The sequence below is a fragment of the Papilio xuthus genome, unplaced genomic scaffold (genome assembly GCF_000836235.2).
Source record: "Papilio xuthus unplaced genomic scaffold, Pxut_1.1 DF825017.1, whole genome shotgun sequence".
NCBI classification, from domain to species: Eukaryota; Metazoa; Arthropoda; class Insecta; order Lepidoptera; family Papilionidae; genus Papilio; species Papilio xuthus.
This window is the reverse complement of record NW_013533632.1, coordinates 4,219,862-4,247,852: the sequence shown is the minus strand read 5'-3', so window position 1 is coordinate 4,247,852 and position 27,991 is coordinate 4,219,862. Positions and strand designations below refer to the sequence as shown.

At 31.8% G+C, this 27,991-nt stretch overlaps 1 protein-coding gene across 2 annotated transcripts; it reads right to left on the bottom strand.

Moving 5' to 3' along the window:
- Window positions 1-1,498: 1,498 nt before the first annotated feature.
- SCaMC (Short Calcium-binding Mitochondrial Carrier) lies at window positions 1,499-24,324 on the bottom strand. Of its 2 annotated transcripts, XM_013323920.1 has the most exons (8): window positions 24,172-24,324; window positions 22,253-22,735; window positions 20,793-20,919; window positions 20,088-20,175; window positions 17,645-17,756; window positions 3,357-3,515; window positions 2,668-3,244; window positions 1,499-2,489 (listed from the first exon to the last, which is right to left on the bottom strand). In XM_013323920.1, the coding sequence occupies exons 2-8, from the start codon at window positions 22,424-22,426 to the stop codon at window positions 2,305-2,307; spliced, it is 1,422 nt and encodes a 473-aa protein (XP_013179374.1). In that variant the 5' UTR covers window positions 22,427-22,735; window positions 24,172-24,324; the 3' UTR covers window positions 1,499-2,304. The 2 variants fall into 2 exon arrangements, with proteins under 2 accessions (XP_013179374.1, XP_013179375.1); XM_013323921.1 differs by lacking the exons at window positions 22,253-22,735; window positions 24,172-24,324 and adding an exon at window positions 21,578-21,694.
- Window positions 24,325-27,991: the final 3,667 nt, after the last annotated feature.

The window sequence follows — 27,991 nt, the reverse complement described above, 5'->3', positions numbered from 1 at the left end:
GCACAATGAGCCAGATATCCTTGTCGATCTATATTATCTGATGTCTATTGTGTAGATTAAAAATAAACAATAAAAGTTAAAATAAAAAGGAATAATTTAATAACGGACGTGTTCAACCGTTAATATTTTAATACATAATTGATAACACACAATTCAACAAAATAATTGTACACAAAACCCAGCCAATATGCTATGTTAACAATTAGGTATAATATAATTTAGTAATTTTATTGCAGCAAATTGATAAGGCTAGTATATTCTAGACGCATTAAAATTGTAACACGAATTAAATGTTATTTATTATTATTTACGAATAAAAATATTGATCAATCGACTAACCTCAAGAACATTACATATCATCATAAGTCGGTGAGTCGACTTTGCATGCGTCAAAACGTTGAAAATTTTCTTCCTAAAATACTTATTTTATTATAAGGCAAAATTGATTAATTAACAAGTGGACAAATCGGCATATGCCTTATAATCAGAAATGTATTATTAAAGATTGAAAATTTATCAATTGTAAGTCTATGGTCAAAAGTTGTGAAACATTATTATTGCTTGTAGTACTTATTTGAGAATTTCAAAGAGTTATGGAAACATTCAAGCATCTAGCGACGTAAGCGTTGTCGCCTGCTATAAGGCATTCTCACATAAATAACTTTTAATATAATCTAGCTAAATATGCCTACTAAAATATCCTTATAAACCTGTATCTAAAAAATCCCTTACGCTTTACATGTTACCATACTCCCACTTTGTGGTGACATCAAAAATATCATATGCACAATACAACACACATAAAACAGGTCTAGCAATCTAAATGTATTTGATAAACACAACGAACAATTCCATTACTCCCAAAATATACCAATTACTTTAGTAGGTTTCAATTTCGAGCCAACTTAGGGTTTTTTTATAAACCACTAACAATTACATGTTTTAAAATAGCTACATTCGTTTACACCATGAATGCTTTAGATAAATATAGGCATAATTACTTTAAAGTAGCAATTTATAAATATATCTTATTCCAAATACTTTCATTATTCATCAGTTGTGATACTGAATTTAATTTGTAATACAATAATTATAAATATTACATTATTATTGCTGTTTTTATAACATTCTAATGATTAAAATGACCGCACAGAAGTTTCATGATAATTTAAATTGTAGGAAATATATTTACATAATATTAAGTTAAATATTAGTTTATTTTATATAAAGATAGAAGATAAATAATAAAACAATTTTGGAAATATAGTATCAGATAGCAAATTATACAGTATAAATATAATAGACTACATCGAAAGCTAGAACTAGTAACTATTGAGATTATTTGTGACCGAAGTAAAACTGAACACAAAATATTGATAAATATATATTTTTTAATGATCCCAAGACAAAGATTACGAGAAGACTATGTTATGTAAATAATTGCAAAATAACAATATTCCAATTTAATTTGTAACTAAAATTAACACTACAACAACATGTCACATTATATAAAAAAAATATAAATATTTTATTTGCTTTTAATGGCCGTTGCGAGTTCGCGTTTAAAAAATAGACTATTTACGTATCGGTGTATACAAATAGTTTATCATTGTCTGTTGTAAATTCGCTCATAGCTTTAGTTAAATAATCTCTCTTCACGTAACTCTTTAATACTACGCATCACAGATATCTGTGTAACTTCTTCTAAAATTGTCTTTAAATTTTGTTACTTGAGTTGATTACTCAATAACATGATTATATTTTTAAACATTTGCACATAAACTTCTAACAATTCTATAATTGTGTATAGAACGGTAGAAATAATGTAAATACGATATTGTCTTGGAACATCATAATATTATTATGGTAAATTACTAAAATCTATTTCCCATTTAATCTTGTAAAATTGCGTACAACCGTTATATTATCGAACTAGTGTTTTATTGTTGTCAACAGTCAACGAAATTAAGAGCAAATCAAAATAAAATAAATTAAAAAAAAAATTCACACCTCATGCAATCACAGACGTAGGGGGCGGGTGGCGGGGGCCCGCGACGTACACGGACGAGACCACAGTTATAAACATACAACAAATGCAACCATTTCACGAATTGACAATACATTTTCCATCCAGTGATAGCGTCTCGAGCTGGAGGCTTACCATTCACATGTTTCAAATCATAATAAATAATAAACTTAACATACTGGAGAGCTATTTACAATCAAATGCAAAAATTTGCTAATATGCTTAAAATAGAATGTAACGAGGTGGCGGAGGCGTGCGGGGCGCGCAGGCGCAGGGGATCACGTCATGTTGACGCCGAGAGAGCGGCTCGCGTATTCGTACACGACGTACGAGATGGAGACAGCGGGAATCACTTTGATGAAGTTGGGCGTGATCCCGCGGTACAGGCCCACCACCCCCTCACGCTGAACGATGTCGCGGAACACGCCCCGCATCGTGCCCTCGGCTCCTTTTGCTGCTTTCTCTGCAATAAAACACCTAGTTAATATTTTTATAGCAAACGATTGTAGTCTTATATAAGATACAAATCTCTACGAAAAAAGAAAATTTGACTCACTTTTTCGTGTTAAAAACATCAGATTGGAGCCAGATATTTGTGTGTTAATACGACATAGAAACATAGGTACATCAAGAAAAATTACCTTGTGCCTGCAATCTGGTTCGTACAAGAGCCAAGGGGTAGGAGCAGACCTGCCCGAGCGTGCAGGAGGTGCTGCCGCAGGCAAGCAACAGCAACATGCCGGGCTGACCATTATGCGCCTGGTACTTGCTTATATACTTCTTTTTTAAAGTCTCGTACACCGCCAGGTCGATGCCAGCGTACGGTACGATCCCCAATATATTTGGAATGTAACCTTTGTAGAAGCACTTGAGGCCTTCTCTGGCATAAATTTTTTTCGCCGCATCTAATATGCCGCTATACTGTCCAGTTTTTCTTAAAGCTAATCTTGTCTTTAGCACCTCTAATGGGTAGATCACAGTTTGACTGATCGCACCGGCGGTTGCGCCAGCGACGAATCGCTCGTGTATTGCTAACGGATGGTTCTTCTTGTCCCCCTTTATTAAACGCTTCACTTGCTCGTACGCGGCGAACTTTAAAGCGGATTCTGGGGCTATCTTAATCACATTTATACCATTACCGCGCCATAAACCACTAACGCCACCTTCGCTTATCATTTTTGCTAAACATCGGGCCATATTTTCTCTTGTCGGATTCACCTGAAACGTTATAAAAAAGATTTAAGAAAAAATATATTTTATAAGCATAATATTAACAAAAACATTACGATATACTTTAACAAAAGTAAATGAACTAAAATAAAATGTTTACCTGTAGGAATACTTTGAGTCTATCTAAAGGCGCCGTGCACGTCCTGCTAACGGCGCCGGCGATGCCCCCGGCCAGCAGATGGCGCCACCACTTCCCGGTTTGCAGTTCGCTTTGTGTGAAGTCATCGGGCACATTCATGTCTTCACCGATGTCCAGATACTGAAATATAACAATATTGCTTATTTAATATAGGTTTATTTATTAGACTATCATTTTCAAATAAAAAAATGATGATGAAATTGATGGGGAAGAATTAATTGATATATATTTTGCGACGTATTCAGATAAAATAAACTAACTTTAACATGACAAGATTCAGAACTAAAATTATATCGGGTAATATAATAAGACAACACAGGAAGAAATCGAGTGTTTATTTTTGCAATAGACATATCTATCGCACTGCCGTTAAATAAAATGCGGATGTATAAAATCGCAAGATAAGTTTCATAAAAGGCAATACCTAAATAAGGAAGTTACCTTTTCCGTTGTAGAAAAAATAAATTACGAGGCAGATAAATGAAAGGAAAGCGAACGTGTTATTTATATGTATTTTATAGATTAAACATTGTAATATTAGTTACTTGTACAGAACATACATTGTTTCTATTCTTTGTTGAGACTCGGTAAACATTCTTCAAATGTTTATAAATACATTTATGTGTGGGAAGATATTTGTAGACGCAGGAGCACAGTCAGTATCTAGTAAAGAACTTCGATATTGCGCATTATAAGACATTCTAACATAATACATTATACGTAGTTATTATTAAAAACAGCATTATTACAAATTATAGAATTATAATCCGATATATTGAACGTTATTCGTACGTTGCTTCCATTACCGCAAGGAAAGTGTCCCACTAAACTACGTCACGTTTGCATAAATGGTAGATGTCGTTATAGAGAGTGGGTTACGTTGGCAAAAATTCTCTACACTCATTATATGCGAAGTAAGTCATTAGAAAGTTACATTTGCATGAAGATGCAGAATCAAAGAAGCGAACGACCTAGAAATTGAGGATTTCCTTAATTAAGAACTGACTCCATACATTACGCACCGCTTCGTCTCATAAAAAGATTTTTTTTTAATTTGATCGTTCATTGTTATCATTGTTTAAAGAATAGATATAACCTTGATGTACATTTCTTCGTTTTCTTTCATATTAAAAATATTTTGTCTAGAAGACAACTATAGAGGTAATTATAACTGTTGTGATTATTCGTCTCAGTTGTCGTTAAGCTTCGTTCAAAGAATATTTTGTCGTAATCTAGTCACGTGTTTATTGTTTATTGTCAGACGTATAATGTATGAATTCATCTAATTGCCTGCTATAAATCCTAAATAATTTAATCACAAACAAATGTTAAATATGGGCATAATTACTAGTAATATAAGATCATATTACTTATAAATTTGAATATGACTCCGTAATACAAAGTTAATCGCAATAGTTGAAAGATAAGTTGGTATGTATCTTGGCGGACTTGCTACTTTGATCCGGAGCTATATCAAGGCCACTAATTCATATTAAATTTTATGCCTTTACTCATGATCATGGGCGTTACCAGCAGAAGATCTAGAGTAGGTCTAGGAGGGGTAGTTTTTAGGGGCAGGTGCAGTTTGTCTAGCCCCCGCTTTTGATACCTTTCCCCATGATTAGGAAAAAGCATATAGTATATATCAGTGTCACAAATGGCATCTGTTGTAACAGAACTTTCACTGGAAGGATTATGCGTGCGAGAATAACTTGGCTATACTGTAATTCCGCGTGAAACGCGCCAAATGCAAGTAAATAAAATAAAATGTAATTTAATTAAAAGAGAACTATACCTGATACCGCTGCGAATAGTTGCGTGAACATAGCGAATAATAGTAGACATATTAATGTCAGGGTTACGGTTTGGCCTATAATTTGAAGGTATATCTTGCTTTTTGTCGACTGTATACAGCAAGGTCAATTAGTAATTTTTGGTTACGCTAAGTTGGTAAACTGTTCTTATTTTTGCCCATAAACGTGAATAATTATCATAAAACCATTACGAACGTTTAATTTTATTTAAATCTCTTTCACGATAAGACAACAGTTCAGGAAACAACATGATTAAAATACTCATTAATTTATATTTATGAAAAGTAGATAAAATAAATAAATTTGTAATTTTTTGGGTCCCGTCCCTCGAAAGGAAAAAACGAAACCCTTATAGGATCACTTTGTTATCCGTCCGTCTGTCTGTCAAGACCCTTTTTGCTGTATACTTACTAACTTAAACTTTAAAAGTTAATGTTTGCCTAACTTAGTTAATAAAGTCTAATATTATATTATAATAAAAGTACGTTTATTAAAAGTTTCCTCCGCAAAAGCAACTGTCAGTATTTATTACATTGACCTCAAACATTTCCACAAGTAAAAGGTGGGTCAATTATTACGTTGTTCATTGACTAACAAAATGTACGATAGTAATTTATACGACGCACAAAAATTTTCAACTTACGTAAAGAGGTCAATGTCAAGAACTCAACGGAACGACTGAATTGATATCCATTTATCTATTCTCTATATAAATAATATTAATGTCGGTATTATTGTCTCTATGCATACGTAAAGATTTTAACAAACTGAAACTTTGCCCAGCTGTTAGCCTTAAACACATCTTTAGAGACGAGTGCATAAGATATTAACGCTTCTAAATTACAATACCTAACACTTAAGTAGTGTGGTTTTATATCTAGCATTTAGCTTTAGTTAAAACATTTTCTAGGTTAGAAACACATTTCTTTACAAATACTAGTTATTTTACTTTATTTATTAAATATAGTTACAATATATCTTGAGAACAATAGAATTAACACGTATTTGTTATGAGAAAAAAAGTATAATTCATTTATTCTAGAATAAGTATCCAGATGTCTCATTGGTTGGCATGTCCTCGGAACGACCTTGCGCTCACAAATAATACAGAACTAGAGTAAACCTGCTACCTTGTTTCGAGAGGTGGTTGGTGAGAACCGGTTATTCATTGGGTCGTTGTTGAGCGTGTCATCAGAAATGAACATCAGCTGGGATTTTGAAGTTTTCGTATCCGGAATTGTCGCTCCCACACTCTTTCTAACACCTGTACTTTAGGGTTTCGTAATTGTAAAACAACTTGCCTAGGCAAATTAAAAATAGGCAGCGTTCAGAATTTACCCGTGACATTTAGTGTGAAATAGCAATTGCGACTTGACTATTATTATTTTCTTATTATCTTACTTATATAAGAAAACAGAACGCACGTCATAATACATGTGTATCTCTTTAATAATAATATTTTCTGTTAAACATTTAGCATCAATTTGATATCATTGCATTAAACGTCACAGAGAATTTACATCTTTCTTCGTGATGTGCAGATGTTTGTCGGTTACGGTCATGAACGTTATTACGTAGCATTAAGATCTATTTGCGGCATCGTTACAGCTGCAACTTCATACTATACGCTTTATCGCATGACGTACGTATGACGCGTTGTCCCATTTTTTTTTTCTCATTGGCCAAATTATGTGTGACCTACACCTAAAATACAAAGACTTGCTCGATATTAAATTACTTTAAAGCAATCAAATATTACACATGCGTCGCAATAAATTGTTGATAGTGAAAAACGTAATATAATATGGATATTTCTGGAATAGTACATAATCAATGTCGTTGACGTTTCGTATGATAACGATAAGTATGATAGAAAGTGGAATATAGTAAAGAAACATCATTATGCTTAGGTTTATACTGTCAGCAAAGTGGTATCAAAGTGAACATTGGAATCAGACTTGGGTTTCCCGGGGCAAAACTACAATTATGGCGGCGCGTCTGACGCAACAGAACATGTGTCACCGTCACACCTCCCGACGCGTGCGCATCGATATCAAACTGCAAAATGAATGAACTCCCTGATTCTTTTAATATAATGTTTGCGGCACCAAAACCCATAGACTATTTTCGATAAGAAATTGGAACGCGGTACCGATTTACCTGTTAATACCACAGATAACCCATTAAACCAAATTGACACTCCCACTTTATTGAATGATAACGGTTTTTTTCTCAATTTAGGACATTATAAGGACAGATGTGGGAAGAATTGATAGAGACAAAAAATAGAACTCAAGTAATGACAAAATAAAAACTGCAATGCATTTATAGTTATAAAAAAAAATAAAAAAATAGCAATGCAAATAAAAAACAAATACAAAACGATTTATTCAGAGTACAGTCTTGAATCTGCCATTTTTATTAACCCGTTTGCAACAAAAAGAATGTAATTACATTCTTCAGCATCACATGGCAAAGTCCTTCAACTCCAATACAATCTATGGCATTTAAGAAATATCAATCACTTCAGATGGAAATGTTTATATCGAAACGGAAACTTTCTAACAATTAATGGAAGGTTCATCAAACCTTTTTCTCACATATCGACATAATTCAATGCGCGTCAATCAATTTCAATTTATTATTCGCAGAGCAAAAGCGCAAAGGTTAAGTTGAAAGTTAACAAGATTGTTTGTCGTGAACTCTGTGCATGAAACATTGTTATTAAAATAAAATACAATTAAACAATAGGCACTTTTTCCTAGTCCTTTAAATTCATAAGTCATTATTTCGATGTTATTAGGTGACAACAATCACATTTATTTACAAAGAAGCCCCTCTTTGCATTTAAGATTATAAACTTAAAATAACAGTTGCCCATTCCCACAAGTACATCACACAATGTCTAGTGCGATTAACCGTGGGTTTCAGAGACCAAATTCCCGCTTAAAAACAAATCGTTATCTCTGTTTTATCAAAGATAACGACAAGGATGGCGATATATTTTATACAGAGATTTCGGTCTCAGAAACCCAAGGTTAGCCAATGTGATCCTTGCATGGAATTAAAAGTTTTCGTATTGTTTTCCTTGGCGTATATTATAATTATCAATTTCGCAAGTGTCATATAAACCTTCGCCAATTGTTGTCTCTGAGGAGAAATATACATTAACAGGTAAAATTCCTTATAACATAACTGAATACAAAACATAGTGGGACAAACACGACCAACTAATTTTTCTATTCAAAAATGTATATTTTAAATCAATTCTGTACTAAACATTGTGTAGACATAATTCATATCATTATTGTTTTAAAGCAAAAAAATGTTTTTTACGGTATAAAGAACTCCAACTAGTAATCTTATCGCAAATGAGGTCAAAAAGAATGACAACGAATTAAATTGCTATAAATTTTAGTGGTTTTGTAACATTGAAGAAATTAATACATAGATTTATTTTACACAAAATAAGAAAATGAATGTCATATACGGTATTGAAATCTTTATGATAGCGTTCAGCTTATTCGCATAGATAACATTTTAATGCCACAAACGTAACGTAGTGACAAAATTACAACATGTATAGGCAAAAGACGGTTGTTTTGCAGGACAAAGCCAATGCTGTGTCTAAAATTTATTGAAAAAAAAAATATCTTCCCCACCTAGCAACAATGTACCACATGGTTATAGGCCCATTGTGTTTAGACAAAGGGCCCATAGCGGTTATACGGAAAGATAAACAAATGCCATTGACTTTATTAGATGTTACATGAATTAAATCATTGAATAAAATAGATAATAAACTGGCCTAATAGCAATGAATATTTTAAATTGTTTCTGCACAAGGTCAAGAAATCACATGGTTATAAATAACAGACTTGGCACCGAAAATTATATAAATACCTTTAGTATCCAATCCCAGAAGGTATCGTAGAAGTCCATGATCATGGTTATAAAGGAATAGAAGAAATGGAAGACGCAAAGCAATGGATCCGTCGTCTGAGACGAACCCTACATTATAAGTTGGCATCAACTGCAATTAGCCCGTAGCCATTGCTAACCCAAAATTAGATTACATTTACCTTTGCCAAACATCTCCGGAATATTATCAGGAAGTCCTCGATGACATCGCCGGTCCCTCCAGTAACGTCTTCCAACTCCAGAGACATTTTATTTTCTACAGCCGACGATTTCAAACAAGATAAATTAATAAGTTAACTATAAAAATAAAATCACAGACGGTTTTCTTCTTTGGAACTAAATTATCAGATCGTGCATAATACTTAAACTTATTTGAGCGTGTTTAGATAAACGTGCGACGCGTCGCCCGATGCCGTAAAGCATTCTCACACTGACTAGTGACTAAGCCAGAACGGTTTGCGCTGAGGCAACGTGGTGGTGGGGCACAGAACCGCACGCCGTTGGTTATATGTGGCGCTCAGCGGTCGACGCTATCCGCAAAACCGCGACACCAATGAACTAAACGACTTTAGTCGAATGAACAATTTAAAGGCCGATTCTGTTTCGTGGATAAAATGGTTGGCGACTCGTTGATAAGGACGAGTTCGAGCTCCTCCAAACAAATGTACTCGACAAAATAACGACAATCTGTGAAGTACGATATACGTTAGCACTGATTCATGTCACTTTACCTAGCTGCTTGAATAACGTTCGTGTTCGTCTTACAATGTAAACGATGGTGAAAGTCAGCGAACCGCAAGAATTCCTCACGATGAAACTTGGATTTTGCAACAATTATTTACGCATTTTAATTGCCACAAATGAAATCCTTCGTTAATTTATTATTTAATTCGTTTAAACTGTTTTATAGCGCATCGGTGGATCAATGTAAAACTTAAGCTAACTAAGTTGTATAATAAATAAAAAATCTAAAACTTATTGTTTTTAAATGAAAGACTTCGAATTTTCAATTTTATAAATATTTAATACATTGATTGTTACACTTTGTATTTATAGGTCCTGTATTCACGCGAGATTTCCGTCTTTCATCTGTTTGGAAACATTTACGGAATACGGAAGACCAAGACAATACAGACTCTGGTACTAAGAAATATAGCAAAAACTCATGTTTTTCTTACGCACAAAGATAACAAACACTTGCATAATCCGGCAATGTTTTTATTGTCAATCCGGAAAGTACTTTTTTATTCTAATTAATAGTATTGTAGTCGTAGTTGAAATACAAAGATCTTTGTGGATGTTTGATAAGGCCTCGATATATAGTTATTACCACGGTCGTGTACAGTATGAGACCATAAGCTGAAGAAGAAGACCGATGACATGTATTTAATGTGGTCTGTAATTTCGTTTTTTTAAGGATTTTTAAAGATACTCTTATAAGCACACACTACTTAATCAAATAAACAGTGCAACAATTATTGGTTAATAGTAAAAAGAAAGAAAGAAGAACACCTTGTAGCCTGGCCACGTGTAACATGCGTTCAGAATGAAATAATTGATTAGGTGTTGCGTAATTTACAAACGTGCCGAACAAAATACATTCGAGCCAGCACTAAACAGGTTGTTCTAGTTGCTATGGCGAAATATATGTATGATAATGAACTACTATTGAGAAAATTGACATAAAATTACAGTTATCAATGCTGTACAATATGAGTATAATGTCAGCTGAATCATGCTGTAATGAAAATTGATAATTCAAGTAGATAATAAACCCACTTTACATTGAACCATGGCCTAACATTTCAACCAGTAGGGCAAATGTATTTATTTGGTAATATTATCATCGGATCCGCTTCATTTTTAATCAACAGTAGTATATCAAAGGAGCTAATAATATGAAAACCGGCTACTAATAAGACTATTGACCGAGCCAAAAATGATAATATAGCGAAGACCTCTAAATGTTAATCGTTGTACTGTCCTTTCTGAAGTTCCGACGTATTTTAGATATGATATCAAGATTTACCTCTGCCAAATATTTCTATCTTTATTAAATGAACAATAATTCGTTAATGTTATTGAATTTTTATTATTATTAAGATACAAAAAAATTAAGAAAAATAGATCGCCTAGTTTCCAAGCTGGAAATGTGATATAAAATAAATAAACAAATAATTGTTTTTCTCGTAATTGCTATTTCTTCAACTTTTCAAATAAATTCTATATCATATTGTTACTTTAAAAGGAAAAGATTTAAAAATTGATTATCCTATTGACCAATAATAAATGACCCATTTAGTAGGATTTTCATCTAATTACAGTAAATGTTTTGTTGTTCTTAATATACTTTTAATTAGGCTCTTTTAAAAAAAAATATCTTCGGTTTGTTATTTCACACTTTACACTAATTTATCTTTTATTACTCTTTTTTGGTATAGACTAAATTCTAGGCTCGGAAACTCCCTTTCTCGGTATTTGTTAGGGTTTTTTTTACCAGTAACATTTGACTCAGAGAGAGTCAATTCACGTATTATCTCTGATATCCAGTCGTATTTTGTGTAGTTTGTACATAAATACAATACTTGTATAATCTTTAAAACGTCATTAGGCAGCCGGCCAAACATTTTCAAATACTGGCTAATACCGGATTACATGAAAACTGTCTTTATCTTTCCGTGCTCAAGATAAAAACGACACAAATAAACCAACTTTGATTCTTATTCAAAGTTAAGTACACAGGGAATTATATCATCGCTTCCTAGTACAAAAGTAAAATCCGGAATCGTAACTCATACAAGTGATAATAAGTTTGGTTAATGCAGAGACCTAATGATTACATTTTCACCTATCGTTTACATCGATATCTCACGTGATTGATATTTAAGCAAAACGACATTGAACCATCGGAACTGGCTTCGTACTAACGAGTAGATCTATGCTGAGGACGACTTTCGAACAGCTCGAGTTTTTCAACGGAATATTTAAGTCATCTAGGCACCAAGTCACCTAGTTAATTTGATTAGTTTAAAGTTTTTACCTGCGAAAGAATATGAACGACATACTTATCGTTATAATCAGAAAATTTTCGAATACAACGCGTTTTTAATGATTAGGTACCTTTTAGTTTTGACTAGTACAACATTAATTATAATGATGAGTCGATGGCGATAACGACGACCGTGACATTGTAGTGAATGAACTGTTGCTTTGACCTTGCCTCCTGCATGTGAAAATGTATCTAAGCATATGCTTCAAACTTGTAAACTAGCTATGGTCGGTTATTCGGTTAATACAGGGGGTAATAAATGATAAGTGCAATTCAATTTCAACCTAAGTCATTGACTAAGATACGTTTTAAGTTACTGATATTTAAAGTGAACGAATAACGATATGGTGTCTCATTCCACTAAAGAACATCTGGATAACTAATATGCAATTAACATCAATTTCCACTTACACTGAACAATAGGTAACATTGCACCTCGATCATTAAGAATCATTTATAGTCTGATTGTAATCTAACCTAATCCTACTGGTATGAAATATTTGCTAAAAAATGCGAAAAACTTTATGTTATTAGAATCGAATCGTATCAAAAAGTCAAGATATCACTTGAAATTACTGCACCAATAAGGAAAATGTCGTTCTTAAACGATGAAGATTTATTTTATAATAAATAAGTCCTGCTTCATTCGCAATTCTGTACACATTTGTATTGTCTTTGATATTTTAGCAAAAGTTTCCTGCTCTTAGAAAGAGATATCAGCAACATTTGTTTTCCGCATTTCCCTGTACGTTCATGATATGATATATTTCCTTTTAATTGATATCAGAAAAGCTTTATATTTCATTTGATAATTCAAATCAATACTTTACAAAATAACGGAGTTCTCGACGCCGAAAAACATGTTATAAATTTCATTATCTTTAATAGTGAGGTCCGGAAAACTTTTACATAGAATGTCACATGTTAAAATAAATGTAAAGATCAGCTGATATTTATACGATGGACAGTAATTCCTGTAAATGACATTATATGAATTTGTTAACAATATTTTAGTTTGCATTATATATTAGATCTAGAACAATACGTTAGATAAACTTGTCTCAAACTTATGTAACAGATGATAAACTAACGTAGTACTTTCGCTAAATATACAAATAAATATTAGCATCTCTATAACTTTACATAGTTTATTACGCTTGTGGGGATTCCTGTACAATCGTTTATTGTACTCGTAATCTGCAAAGTTATACAATTGCATCGTCATAATCACGAGCAATTATTTCATGTAATATATTTCTTTAGATCTCAAAATAAACTTCTAGTATTTATAAAACAACTATAAAGATTCATAAGAATGACATACACTATCATGTTTGTTTAATAGATTTCTGATGAAAAGTTAAAAAGAAGTTACAAAAGATATCATTATAATAAACAAGTATATAACCGTGGATATCTACAGCCGAAACATATGTGCAATAGCATTTTCTATCACTTTCATTCTCTTAGTGAAAACAGAGATAGCCATATATTTGTAGTTTTTGGGCAGTGGTAATCAAGGTAAAATATTGCACCACATCGGCATACATGTCTGTGTTTGATGTAGAATTTTCTGTCTGGTCGCATTTATGATTATGACTTTATTTTAAGATTAAAGTATTTAGTAAACATCTAAAATTTAAATTATTTTAACGTTATTTTTTGTACAAAATATGATATGTGTATGAACTTTAACCTCTTTTATGTCTTTTAGGATAGGAAATAGAGACATGTGTGAAAGAGAAAGATATAGTGCTGCGATAATAGCTAGCTATATAATAATAGCCACAAAAAATATGACAATGTAATCTGATATTTTCATATAACTAAAACTAAAAGTAATTTTCCTTGTCGATTTGAATACGTGTAAAGATATGAAAATGCATAAAATGCTGCTTGCTTGTTAAGGGAACGGTCGGCAAATAAGCAATATTTTTGATTCATACCTGCAATGTCATTCACATTGAACTTTACATAGGACGACGAACTGGTGTACCAGTACCTTATCGATTTACATGTAAATTTTTGGTGTAAGTCAATAGCGTGAATTTACATAAATATTATCGTTACAAAAGACTTGAGAATTATTTTATGGAAAATTAGATTTTAATAATTATTTTTCCCAATTAAAGTAACTTATATAAAATCAGATAAGAAAGTTATTTCTTTGTACACAGGAATGAAGCAAGCAATTTCGGTTGTATATCATATAATAGTTATATCGAAAAGCCATATCGAAACCCTTGTAATCTGTAGTGATTGGTTATCGGTACGTAATAATGTATGGCGCGAGAATACAATCAGAGTGGTTCAATCAAGCAATCTTTCAACATTGAATCCTTTGATACAGAGATTGGAAAACTTTGCCGTTTTCAATCATTCAGTGTAACCATAAAAGTACAAGTATAAGGAATCTATCCACATTTGTTTGATGATTTTTTTACGAGTAAAGTTGTTTTTGTTTAATAATTCTACGTCACAGGACATTTGACATTTGCAATACTATTCATGATACAATATGTTGATTCTAGTAATTATAAGGAACATCTAAAAACGACGCATATGTATCATTAGCGTAAATAAGACATTCATAACATTGCATCCAATTTAAACACGTGCAGTGCCAATACGATTTATCATCAAAGTGAACTCACCAGGCGAGTCGGTGGCACTAAGCGTGTTAAAGGTTGGCCGTGAGTGATATAGACATTCAATTTGATTAGACTGAAGGTAAGAGATTGGTCGTTGAACACGAAGACAATGACGTAAAGTGACCATACACTTGATGCTATAGTGTATTAAACTTCAGTAGTGACGCAAAAAGAAAAATCAATATTGTCGCACGTAAAAAATTCACCAGACACATTTGTAAACATTGTTTACTCTAACTACAGGTGTGTCGAGGAGCAACATATAAATTATTTTTAACCATAGGTTTCGAATGCAAAAGCAATTATATTGACACATACATTTTTTACATTCTCTTTGAAAAAATAGAGAAAACAATACGTGTTCATATAAGTGTCACGGCAGTCGAAATAGAGTCACAGAGCATTTAACTAATAAACAAAACTTAAATGTTATATCTACTTGCTTTTTTATGTTTATAAAATTGTTAATATGAAAACCCATCTGTTGTTGTAATTAATCGATATAGATTGTATAGTTATTAAATAGGCGTATTAATTTAATTGGTTTAGTCACTGTATCACAGCTTGAGTTGTCATCGTAGATCGTTGGTGACGTTTGTAAAGATTACTAGCATACGTAGGGCCAACGCCCACAACCGCACCCACTGTGGTGATTGATGACCCAATTGTACATCACAACGCGCCTACAGATCAGGGCTACCACCATCTCCCAGACGGTAAATGAATCTCTTCGATCCAGATGTTGTAAGTACACAAGATTTCCACTGCCATTACATCTTTTTACAAAAACCTATCGTTATCTTTGTTTTTTCAAAGGCAATGAGAGGGATTTTTTGTACACATTTCGGCACTAGCCCACAGCAATGGACTATAATCGTACATACAATATGTGAACCTAGAACTCAGAAACCTATTTAATTTTGTGAAACGAGACGAACTTTTAAACTAATAACAGCAATAGTATATTTTTGACCAGTATCTGTGTATTTTGTCGACGAATTACCTGATTACTATTTATATTGGCTCATAAATTCCACCTGTGATCTATTAAGAAAATAATGAATAGTCGTAAAAGCACATACCTAAATTACCACTCGACCTTCACAACACAAATTTCTGTACGGAATAATTACATAACACGACAGTAAAAATCCATGTTAAAACGTATTTTAAGAATACTGCCTTCTTTTCACACGTCTAGCAGAAATAATACTGAAAGGTATAAATTGAAAAATATTATTGGTAATGAAAAATTCATGAAGACACCAAAATCGAGTACAATTGAGATTTCCAATAGATTACACGCATATTTCTTTGTATATATTCATGTTCCCCGAACACACTACAATACCTAACATTTTAAATAGACATTAACATAATGTTAAAATGATTTTTAATCTATAACTTTGACATATGACATATAATATGTTTAGATAATCTTGTTGGTTTATAGTATCGTATTTTCTTTCAAGATAGATAAAAAAAACTATTTATCTAGCATCATAAAATAGTTGTATCGGGTTTTGTAATATAAATTATCATCTCGTATGTAAAAAAATACAATATTACGTTTATCATTTTATTTTAAGCAATAACATTTGAATAACGAACCTATCTAAACCTCTTTTACATAAACAGCTACGAGTATATACCAAGTCTTAGAAGTTTCTAGAAGTTTTACGTTTTAGCTAACTCTTAAATAACGAAATTTTACTTGCTACAAATGCTTCTAAATAAAATAAATCTTGAGAACTAGATAAGTCCGTGTCTCTTAATAAATTTACATCGTGTAGTTCCGTATTCGTTTTTTGAGCTAATTTTTTAAATGCTTTTTGTTTCACTTGTAATCTACTTTTTGTAAGATAGTTTTTTTTACTTTATATTGTACAAATGTATTAAAAAAGATCTTCAACCCAGACGAATTCGATAAAGCATTAACTTACAGTTTTGCGTCGATCAACAAGGGGCCTAGCACGAAAAATTGCGAAAAAGTATTCATAACAAGTAAGTTCATTGAAAGTATTTGAAAAAAATTGTTTAAGATTTGTACCGGGCGCAAAGTGCAGATTTTACTAGGCCCCTGAATTCATCACGTTCGAGACGAAAATAGTAGAGGACATTTTACTGGTATTTAAAATCGAAAAATTATAACTGCAGGCGAAGTCATTGACTGTAAGAAAATGACTTTTTTTGGGATTGCTTGTCATTAAGTAAGGACATTTAAGGCTTAATAAAACTAACTTCATTGTACTGGCAACCCTATGCAAAAAGTATGGTTTGCAAAACCGTCACGAGGGCAATCTATTCAGTGCCGTCAATCCTAATATCCTGGGTACGCATCATGTGGATTGCAATTGAACAAAACAACCATTATAATCCCGAGACGCGACGGGCACACAACAATAATCATATTTTGTTTACATTAACAAGGCTCGGTATAATCCAGTCATTTCTATAAATTTGCAACAAACAAATCGTTATATATAATAATTATCGTGTCGACTTTAAGAAATAAATAAGAATCTAGGTAATTATTATATATTCTAAGAAAGTATTATCAATTCCGACAATAGATATAATAATTATTGCTGAAAAAAAAAGTATTTTAAGACGACTCTGAGCATTTTGGCTAGAACAATTTGTCATTAATAATAAATATACATAAATAATTTATTCATGCCTAAATATAATTCAATTTCTTAAAAAATAAAATAGTTTTTTTGTATACGTTTCTTCCAGTAGACACTTTAGGTGACTAAATAAATTATGTTGAGCAACATTGAGCTTTCATATACAGAAATTGCATGTACTTACCGTGGAATGTCTCCAGAAATGTATGAGAGCATGAATATCAGTCGCGGGTGCAAGCAGCAGGTAGTCCCGCCACTCATCATAGCTAATGTTCAGGCTGCCGTCCTGGTCCATTCTGTATATAAAACAAATAACATGTTACACAAATTAATATACAAAAAGACCTTCAGACTTTGAAGATGACTACGTCATCTAGTCCGGAGCACATGTCCCGAAAATCACCAATTCGTGTCTTCCTAAAGTTCAAGACACGAATTGTCTTGTTAAACCCACAAACTTTAATTATGGGACGAATATAAAATCTTCGTCATCGTAATGCAAAGCGGTTGGTGCATCAATCTTTTAAAAACAACCTCAAAGGTTTATTAATTTTGAAAATTAGTCAAACAATTTGTTTTATGGGTAACAATAGATTCTTTATGTAAACATACTTTAACATAAATGAGAGAATTGCCTTTATTATACGTATAACTCCACTCGAAGTTAACCACAAATCTCTAGAAAGTTTGAAACTTCTGTAATCAATGAACTTGATCTTTGATTAATTCATTCAACTCTACGATCGGACGTCCTTGGACTGTCAATCATATTTTGATACTAATAAATTTCACTATCCGACGTCTTAAAACTCGATCCGTCAATCCGTATCAACAAATGCGAATGACGAATTAGCCAAAGATAAACTTTAGATGTAATAAATATGCAAAGAATTTGAATAGTAAATCTATAATACTTTTAATAATAATAAAAATTCTCTTGTCTTGCGAAAGATAATTTTTAACAAACGTCTCTATCTCATTATTTTGACCAAGCCCGAATTTCTAAAAAACCTTTGCCTTGTACTAAATTTCTAGATAAAATATGAACTAACTAGCTGCCGCCCGCGACTAGGTCTGCGCAGAATTAAGAAAAAAATAGTAAACAGCCTAAGTGATTCCAGACTATGTTCTACATCTATGCCAAATTCCAGCAAATTACATGCAACCGTTCCGGAGAGAACTTGTAACAAGCAGATGTTTTGGATAGATATCCATCCATCCATCCATAATATCAAATATTGGCATTTCCATTATTTACTTATAATAAATTATTCTATGTTTCCATTTTAAATAGTTTAATTTCTATGTTTTTAAGTGTTAATTTGTATTGGAGTATAATAATTTCATTTAAAAGATTTTCATAATGAACAACTGAAAAAATATATATCATATGTTTTATATGTTTCATTGTATCGGTTGCAATTTGTATATAACTAATAAGCTGTCAACTAAATGCAGTTTCTGATTCATTCAACAATGAATCAACGATACATTGTTGTGCACATGATAAACGAAATCGGGCTGCACAACACCGACATAAATACGAATGAATAAAACATAAACTTTGTCATTAAAAGTGAAAAAAGGTAGTAAAAAGTTTTGAACACACTAACAGCATATACCACTATGAATAAAACTGATTTATGTTTTAAGTTTTATTAATTAAAGTATTAAAATACTAGCAGTTGTCGCCCACGACTTCGTCCGCGCGAAATTAAAAAAACAACTTAATTAGTAGCCTATGTGTTGTTCCAGCTTATAAAATATTCTACATCTATGCCAAATTTCAACGAGATCCATGCAGCCGTTCTGGAGATACCTTCAAGTAAACATACTTCGATGCATTCATCCACACATTCGCATTTATAATATTAGTAAGAAGTAAGATAAAAATTTATCTTGTTTCATAAAACCGATGTGTCTTGAAGATGTGGTCATGTGCATTTTCTTATAAATTACTTATTAGAAAGACTTATTAATTTTTTCCTCCAACTCTGGGTTTTCAAAGCCAAAATGACTCACCAACAAGAGTAAATCAGTTGGAGTAAAATATATATGAAGAAAAAAATTGTCAGCCCGATTCAAGGTTTTCTCAAAAGGTCATTTAATTAATTAGATTATTTAATATGAATAAAAAGAAACTATAGACAAAAAATATTTCATTGTCATGAATAACTTTTCTTTGTTGACTTCTTAGTTACTATGAAGACAACTAAATGAAACTAACTCCGGAATGCATTGCAAAGTAAAACATTATCAAAAGTCTAAGTAATAAAATTGCTACCAAATATCTAAGTGCAAGCAAAAGATTCATTAAGCCTGATGAACATTTTAACTATGTTTTTGATGTTTAAAAGCACAATCCTTCTCTGGTAACAATTTGAAAGTAGATAGTACATAATTTTGCTTTAATTAACTTTTAGTGAATGAGATCATTCGGAGAACTAGTGACTGATAGCATTAAGGACGTAATCGAATCGATTTTTGAATGGTTGTAATGACGCGTAGATACACTGTATCAGTTTTCAATGACTGACCATTTATAGCGGCAGTAGCTTTTGTTTGATTTTGACCCGCTATCTATATTACATACAAGGTTTTTTTTCAGTAGCTCTCATTTTTAATACCTCTTTAAGAGATTTGTTGCCTCATTTCTTCCAATTGCTATACCCAGATCCGCAAACGCCGATATAAGTTCCTCCAGATCAACTTTTCCTGAAATTAAAACATTCGCTTTATATATTATCGGAACCATATATATAGTTTACACAAAATGTAACCGCAAACTATGTATATAGTAACGAAATATATAAACTGCATGCACATTGGCTCACAAGAACAGATAATATCCCATATTCTGAATTCCAAGTAAATGAATACAAAGTAAGCATTAAAATTAATCATCATTAGGAAATTGCTCATTATTTTGCAATAAAAATGTAGCAATTTAACTAACTTTTATTGCCTTTGTAATAAGTATTTAGAAAGATGACCAAATGTAAATATTTTTTCACTAAATTATGTATTTGGTACATTTCTAATGTTAAATAAACTTAGAATGTATGGTTGAGATTGTGTGGATTGGGTCATTAGTAAGATGGGAGTAAATTTAAATATTAAGGTTAACAGAAATATTCAGAAGAGTAGCATTTAGTACTTGATTTGGCAGGTATGGCAGAATTTTGCTTCAGCTGGGGGATTAAATTCAGCCTACTTGGTGAAATTAATGCTTAGGCAATTATACTTGTAGAATATGTTCCAATGTACCAAATCCTGGCTACATGTATTAGGAAAACAACAGGAAGGTAGTCATTTTTTAAAATTAAACTTACCATCTTTATTTTTATCGAGATGTGAGAACTGTAGCCTGAGGTTCTTCTCATGTTCACGCACATAGTGTATGAACTCGGAGAGTGTTACATCGCCCGCTTCTTTCCATCCTGACTTGGCTATAAATTTCTGAAAAAACACAAAAATAACTGGTTATGAAAGGTTAAAAAATAAAATTTGCAAAACACTTATTAACTAAACACCTCAAATTAAGCAAGGTGTGAAATCCCCTTGAATTTTTTTCTAATATTTCAATGCAATTGTAAGCTTCTAACTAAAATTTTTAGGTGTATGAATGTAGAGGTAGGGAACCATGTCTAGGAAGTATGGTCTTCATGAAATCTCTGCTTTCACTAATAATTCCAGCAGTCATTGTGGATGTTTGGCATTATATAACTTTAGGCTTGGCCTAAAAATTTAAAAAATATACAAATAAAAAATACAAAATCATCTGTTTCAATAATATTTCTTATCAATGCATTTTTATTGCAATTATATTTCTATGGTATGTTCTAAGAATGATCTATGATAATAGAAATAACAAAATATTAGTTTTGATTGAATTTTGAAGTTGCATTGCAACATGTGTCAAATTCAGCGAGGTAATTACAAAATGGAAAAATCTATTCTGTAAAGATAGTCATAAGAATGTTTGGTACTCTTCAATTCACAATTCAATATTATTATACCTTATGAATTTGGTAAATTTTTCTTCATTAGGCTTATAAGTACAAAAATATTTTTGATTTGTAAAATTTAAGTAGGTCACTTTAATTTAGCCACATACATTTCCTACCATGAGTAACTTGTTTGCAATATTCCTCAATAGAATTTTAAGTCCAGTATTACACACAAAAGATTTATGTAACCAATGAAGATTTACATAATCTAAGGAAATGTTAATCTGAAAGATTTGGCATAACAATGACAGTAGTATATTTTTATCATTTAAAGCATAAAGTACTTTTCAGCCAGTATGAAGAGAAATAACTTTTTCGAGATTACATAAAAATTGTTAAAAACGAAAAATACGTATATACAAGTAGTAGAAGTTGTGTTCCAAGATTGTTATTGATCAAAAGAATGCATCACGAACATGTTTTATCTAAAAAAATATTTATCAGATGTCTAAGATAAAACTTCAAAACTTTATTCTAACATCGTTATTCGAAAAAAAAGTAACACAAAGTTGATGAAAATATGTAAGTTAAATTAAACTACCTACTTATTTAACTAAAAATTCTTACGGGGTATTCAAAAATTAATAAAAAAAAGTTATTTCCGTAAGAAACGAGACTCTTATTTTGAATTTTATGAAAAAACCTTTCCTTAATTATAATTAAATAATTCGGTGAAGTGACATTGTATATGAATCATGCAATTTATAGCCACTTCCAAAAGAATGGAAAGGCCAACTCACCGTTAGTTTTATTACAACGAAAGAAAAATTCAAAGTTCTAACCTCTGCATAACTTCGATTGATGTGTGGTGCAAGTTCTTTTAGGGCGACAGACAAATCGTGGATATCAATTTTACCATTTCCATCGGTATCTAATTTAGAAAACAATTTTTCTAATCTTTCTTCGTCTTCTTTTGGCAATTCTTCCAGCTCCAACGGTGGATGACACTGCACCATGGTGTCGGTAGTGAGCGTAAACGCTGTTTGTTAAGCACCAAGATAATTTTGTTGTATACGAATTCGCCCAGGCATACATCACTTTTAAATTAATAAAATTGTGTGACAAGAATCATTTTTGTACAATTTACACACGACTCTCATACAAGTCGGAATTTGACAGGTACTTGCTTCCCGCTAGCTGGCGCAATACAGAACTATGTGTGAGTGAGTGAAGTGAGCTCACCAACTGAAGTCACACAGTGACAGTTTCTTTACATAATACAGCACTGCGCTGTATTTTCTAGGCCATTTGAACGCCAACACCATCTGTCGCAAAAAGAACAAAACATAAATAACGACTTTACAGCATTTTTTTAAAATAAATTCGATGAATGAATTGCTAAAGTTTCCATATTAAAGTAAAGGTCATTAATCTTTGCATAGGGTATTATTTTGTTTTTAGGTAGTAAAGTTGCTTGACAGTAACAAAAAAGTATAATTTTTTTAATATAATTTTGAACATTAACGACGTTTTAATGTATTGTCTAGATGGCACTAGTGCACTACTTTAATTAAAATAATTAAGTATTTTATGATAATACCCCAATTAAATTAAGTAATCTTTATAGTAATATCCTAATTTCATACTGAAATAGCATATTTAATAGTCTTTTGAAAAATAAATACTAGCAAGATGTTTAACGAACGTCATTACGCTAAGATTTTTTTAAATTTATATCAGATAATACGTGATCTCAAAGAGGATGGAATCATAAGCAGTTTTTTTAACTGCGGCATTGCGCATTATTTTCTAGGAGACTTGCCGGCCAATGCCATCTATTGCGCGAGAATGAGAACATTGACAGTACACTGATTATTATTGTTTATTTTTAATTTTATTTTTAGTTTATATAATTATGTTTTATGCTCCAAGTCTGGACTGTTCATCCAAAATTATTTTACATAATATATGAGGATGACCAAAATCGTTTTGAAAAAAATCTTAGAAAATGCTTTAATAAGCTTTCAGAAGGAATATGAAGATGAAAGGCAAAAAACGCAGGCGTAACACTAATTACGTGCAAGTATCGAAGAACACGACAGTACCTAACGACTTGATTTATAAACATCCACGCAACAAAAATTTGCTTTCATCGTTGTCACACAACTTTGGCTTCTTTCTGGTTCATGGTGATAATTTTATTAACAAACTTTATGGTTCGTACGAATATCAGTAGATCATCGTGTATAAGAGGTCAACAGTAGTAGTAGTAAAAATAGACATAACAAAATCCGAACAAAAATAAAGAAGCCATAACAACGATATTGAACTACGATGTTGTAGTTCAATGTCATTGCGTTGTATCTACGTATATATCCAAGATTTACATTCTATAGATAGTCCTTAGATAGCCTTATACATGGATTTTCTTAGAAGTGAAATAGGTATGACATAGGGCCTTTCAAGAGTAGAGTGAATAGGACTATTAAATTAGCGCTTACTATCTTTTGACCGTATCACCACTTAACATCATGTGGAATCGTGTTTGGGCTCTAGTTTTATCGTTTTAAAAGAGATTGCATCCTAAAGTCATGTCTAATACACTTTATTAATCTTTGTATAGCCTATGCCTGTTAATCTAGCTTTCTGGTTATTGTATTGTAATTAAATATAAATTATTGACCCTAATCGATTAACTAAAAGTACTCTTTTTATAACTATAATACTTTTTATATATATAAACTTTTATAACTTTACTTACCCTGAATTCATTAAGCTTGGCTAAAGCTATAATGAAGGAAGGTATTAGCTAAATGGCAAATATATTAAATTCATAATTTGCGGTTATAATGGCTTGTACATTACGTAATTTTTTATTATATAGGTAAACGTATGATTTAAAATAATTTAACACATGTTTGTTTATTTGGCTTTCTGTCAGTTGTGAAGTTTTTGTTGTTGTTGTTTTTACGTGAAGTTTTTGTTTTGACAATGTCATAAGTAATCATTCGTTAACGTAGATTTCTATGGTCGAAATACTTACAACAAAACATATCAATTTCCCTCTTATTATCTTTGAAAAAGGTGGTACGACAATATATTTTTGTACGGCAGTGAAAATCCGCGTTTATGTAATACCACAAACTTATGTTGCCAGTTGAAAGTGATGTTGCTATTGCTATAGTTTTGTCTTTGGTACAGTAAATAAGAAAATAACAAACAAAGGACACGAGACAGGTCGGCTAGTTTAGGTTCAATTTTACCCGCTGCGCCGGTCTCCAGGATAGATTTTGTCGCAATATAATTTCGTGATATTTGCCATTCAGTCGCTAAACATTCTTCATATTTTTACATTATATTCGCAAAATATGAAATTGAATAATATAATTTTCTTCGATATTACAAACAGACACTGCATTTTATTGTATAGATTTAGTTAGCTGGTTATAGATGATAAAACTGAGATGCATTCCAATTGATTGTATGAACATGCATTTAGTTTTTTCCATGCAACGATCAATGACTATTGAACAATCATCATTAAAAATAAATAGTTTCTCAATTGATATGTCAGTGTAACCAAGTTGCATAACCGTGTTCTTTATCGAGACATTTATATATAAAAAACATATCTTGTCTATGTTTTTTTTTTCAGAGAATGATACGGATGACAATATGGCTTTAGACAAGTTTTTCGGCGATGAAAACTCACTAAGAAAAAATGTGCACAGAATTTTTTTAACTGAACTTTAATTTTACCGAATCCAAACACTGGACGTCAATAAAAAAGGAATGGTTGGTTTCACATTTCAGAAAATATTTTGTTTGACAACTTTTGCGTAATACAATCGATTTCCTTCGTAATGACAAAATGAAAATGAATAAAAATATCAACGCTAAGATATAATTTGCTAGCATCCAAGATAGGAATTCATCAGAGGCAATTTTATTGTTGCAACTAGAGTAATTGATCTCGTAATAAAAGTACTCATTCTAGTCATTTATGTTAATGGAGCAGTTGCAGTTTTGCATCCAACAGCCCAGGAAGTTAAATAATACATGAACAATGTGAATTCGATACGTTACATGCGTAACTGTTAAGCTGGAAATACAATTCATCGCTATTTTTTATTTTTATTTCTTCCAATGACGTCAAAACGTTTGCTAAATATTATTTTTAATAATGGGTCATAAATATTATTTTCACTTTTTCGAAAATGTTGTTTGTGGCCAATAATTGAAGAAAAATTTTCATGTCACTTACCGATCGTGAATATCGCTCTTTTGTAAATTGCCTATGACTAGGTACATATTGTGAAAATTCTGCACACTGTACATATATAATTTCGATAGTTGGTAATTAAATACATAAAGAAAAATATATGTACTAATTACACAAATGAATCATGCATAATATTCAAAATAAGTAGATATCAATTACCTTTATTCTCTTTAAACTGCTGCTAAAAATAAAGTGTTTAAGAATTAACATAGTGTGTTTGCTATTTATTTTTAGTAGGAGGTAGCTACTAAAATATGTTTTAACCACTATATATTTGATTTTATATGCTAGTCGTTCACCGTCATAAATCTTTCTTAAACTGACAATATTGTATCATTGGAATACAATAAAGTCACATTGGGATATAATATTATCACGTCCCTCGAGCCCAACGATGTGACACAAGTATAAAAGACTGACACCCTTTTGTACTTCATTAAATTCACTCACTCAATAACAGAACCATATTTCGCTAAGTAGGCCTTTCATATCCACATAATTCTTGATACCATCCCTTTTACGTGGAAATGATTTACTAAGTGCGAGAAGGAGGGAAGATATTTGTCAAAAATACGAGGTTACTTTCATCGGTTTTCAACCAATAAACTCTGGGGATGGCATCTCTATTATGTCAAAATGACAATACACAAATTGACGTGACCGAAATACTATAAACTTTAAAAGTTAATACAAAATCGTGTTCAGAAATCATGGTCATTGAAAAATCAACTAAAAGATCTCAGTAACACAGATGAATATGCTTTGTTAAAGTCGTTTAAATAGTATTCATGAAATTGCACCCTATGACTATACTTTAAGCTACATATTCGAGTAACCATGCATTTGGCATTGTTGCTGAATTTGACTGAAGCAAAAAACAGATGAAAGGGAGTGAACAAAAGCGCATAAAAGTGGAGATTAATCGGGGATTAAGACACAATATAGACGAGGCGCACACATGTCACCAGAGAAGAGTCGACGTGCCTTCTGCATCTCCCTTATCATTCACATCAAAAGTTTACTAGGGTATATTAATTCGCACAACACAATACGACCTTTCATCTATGAGCTGTAAGTAGAGCAAAGTCAACAATTACAGCTGCAGCAATGTTTAAAATTATACATCAATTAAAATAAATTATTATCAATAATTGAAACTCAATCCATATCGATTTATATATTTGTTTATGCTGCCTTTTATATAAAAGAAAAAAAAACAAGCGAACTCGTATAAAACCATTACATCACTCTGGTATTCTGATTTGTTATTTTTCATTCTTGCGAAAGCTAAGATTTTACGTGTTAATGGACATTGGAGAACGCATGCGCTAACCTCGGTAGCATCAAACATTCCTACAGCTGAGCATTAAGTTATGTTATTTTTATTGCCAATAGGTTGAAACTTATCTGGCTTTCTTTTTCGCACGCTTAGTTTGTACTTCTGATATCCTAATACTTGGAGAAAAGAAAAATTACGTAGGCGGATTTCTTTAAGCAGTGACACGTAACGTGTTGCTACATTTTCCTTGTCACATTACTATTTACACAGGGAACAGCTAGCAACGCCGCAATATGGTTTCACTGTTATAAAATCTGTATCCGTTCTAGTGCACAAAGACTAGGTTAAAAGAGATTTACTGTTAAGACTGTTAACTGTTATTAAACTCGTAACGATCTTTAAATTCCAGGATTATCGTTACGCAGATAAATATTATAGCACTCGTATAATATTTAAAATGATTACAAGAAATCTTTTAGGGTCTAACCAATTTTTGTTTTACAGAACCAGACAGAGTAAAGGTCATTGATTGCTTTAAGCGGATTGGAGTACAGGCGGCTTTATTTTACCGGCCAACTGCTAGCTACGGTCCGTCTACGGCCAACATTAACTAATGATCGGTCGGTACTGATACCAAATCAGAGAACAAATAAAAGACCTTATTTATTGTGTTAAAATTATGTAATTTATACGCACCAGAAGCTATTGCATTTAATAACAATAAATGTATGTAATGTCTTAAATTAATATCTTAAATATTATAATATTATAATTTATAATTACAGTAAGTACTTATTTTTTTAATATAATAAGAAACATTGTTAACATACGAGTATTATGACATGTTACAAGAGTTTCAAGGGTTAGGAAATAAGGTATTTTTACTATTTTAAAACAATTCGCCATAAAACTGTATCGATACTTTAAAAAATTAATAGTTACACGCAAATTTTAATAAAGAATAGAAAGAAATTGTGTCATAATCTGATGTATGAATATTTTTCACTTAAATATGTCGCC

Coding starts and splice junctions, on each gene's coding strand:
- SCaMC (XM_013323920.1), bottom strand. CDS start 22,426: ATGGTGCAGTGTCATCCACCGTTGGAGCTGGAAGAATTGCCAAAAGAA. Junction 20,176..20,792: donor TCTCGATAAAAATAAAGATG/GTAAGTTTAATT, acceptor TTTTAATTTCAG/GAAAAGTTGATCTGGAGGAA. Junction 2,490..2,667: donor AACCAGATTGCAGGCACAAG/GTAATTTTTCTT, acceptor GTTTTATTGCAG/AGAAAGCAGCAAAAGGAGCC.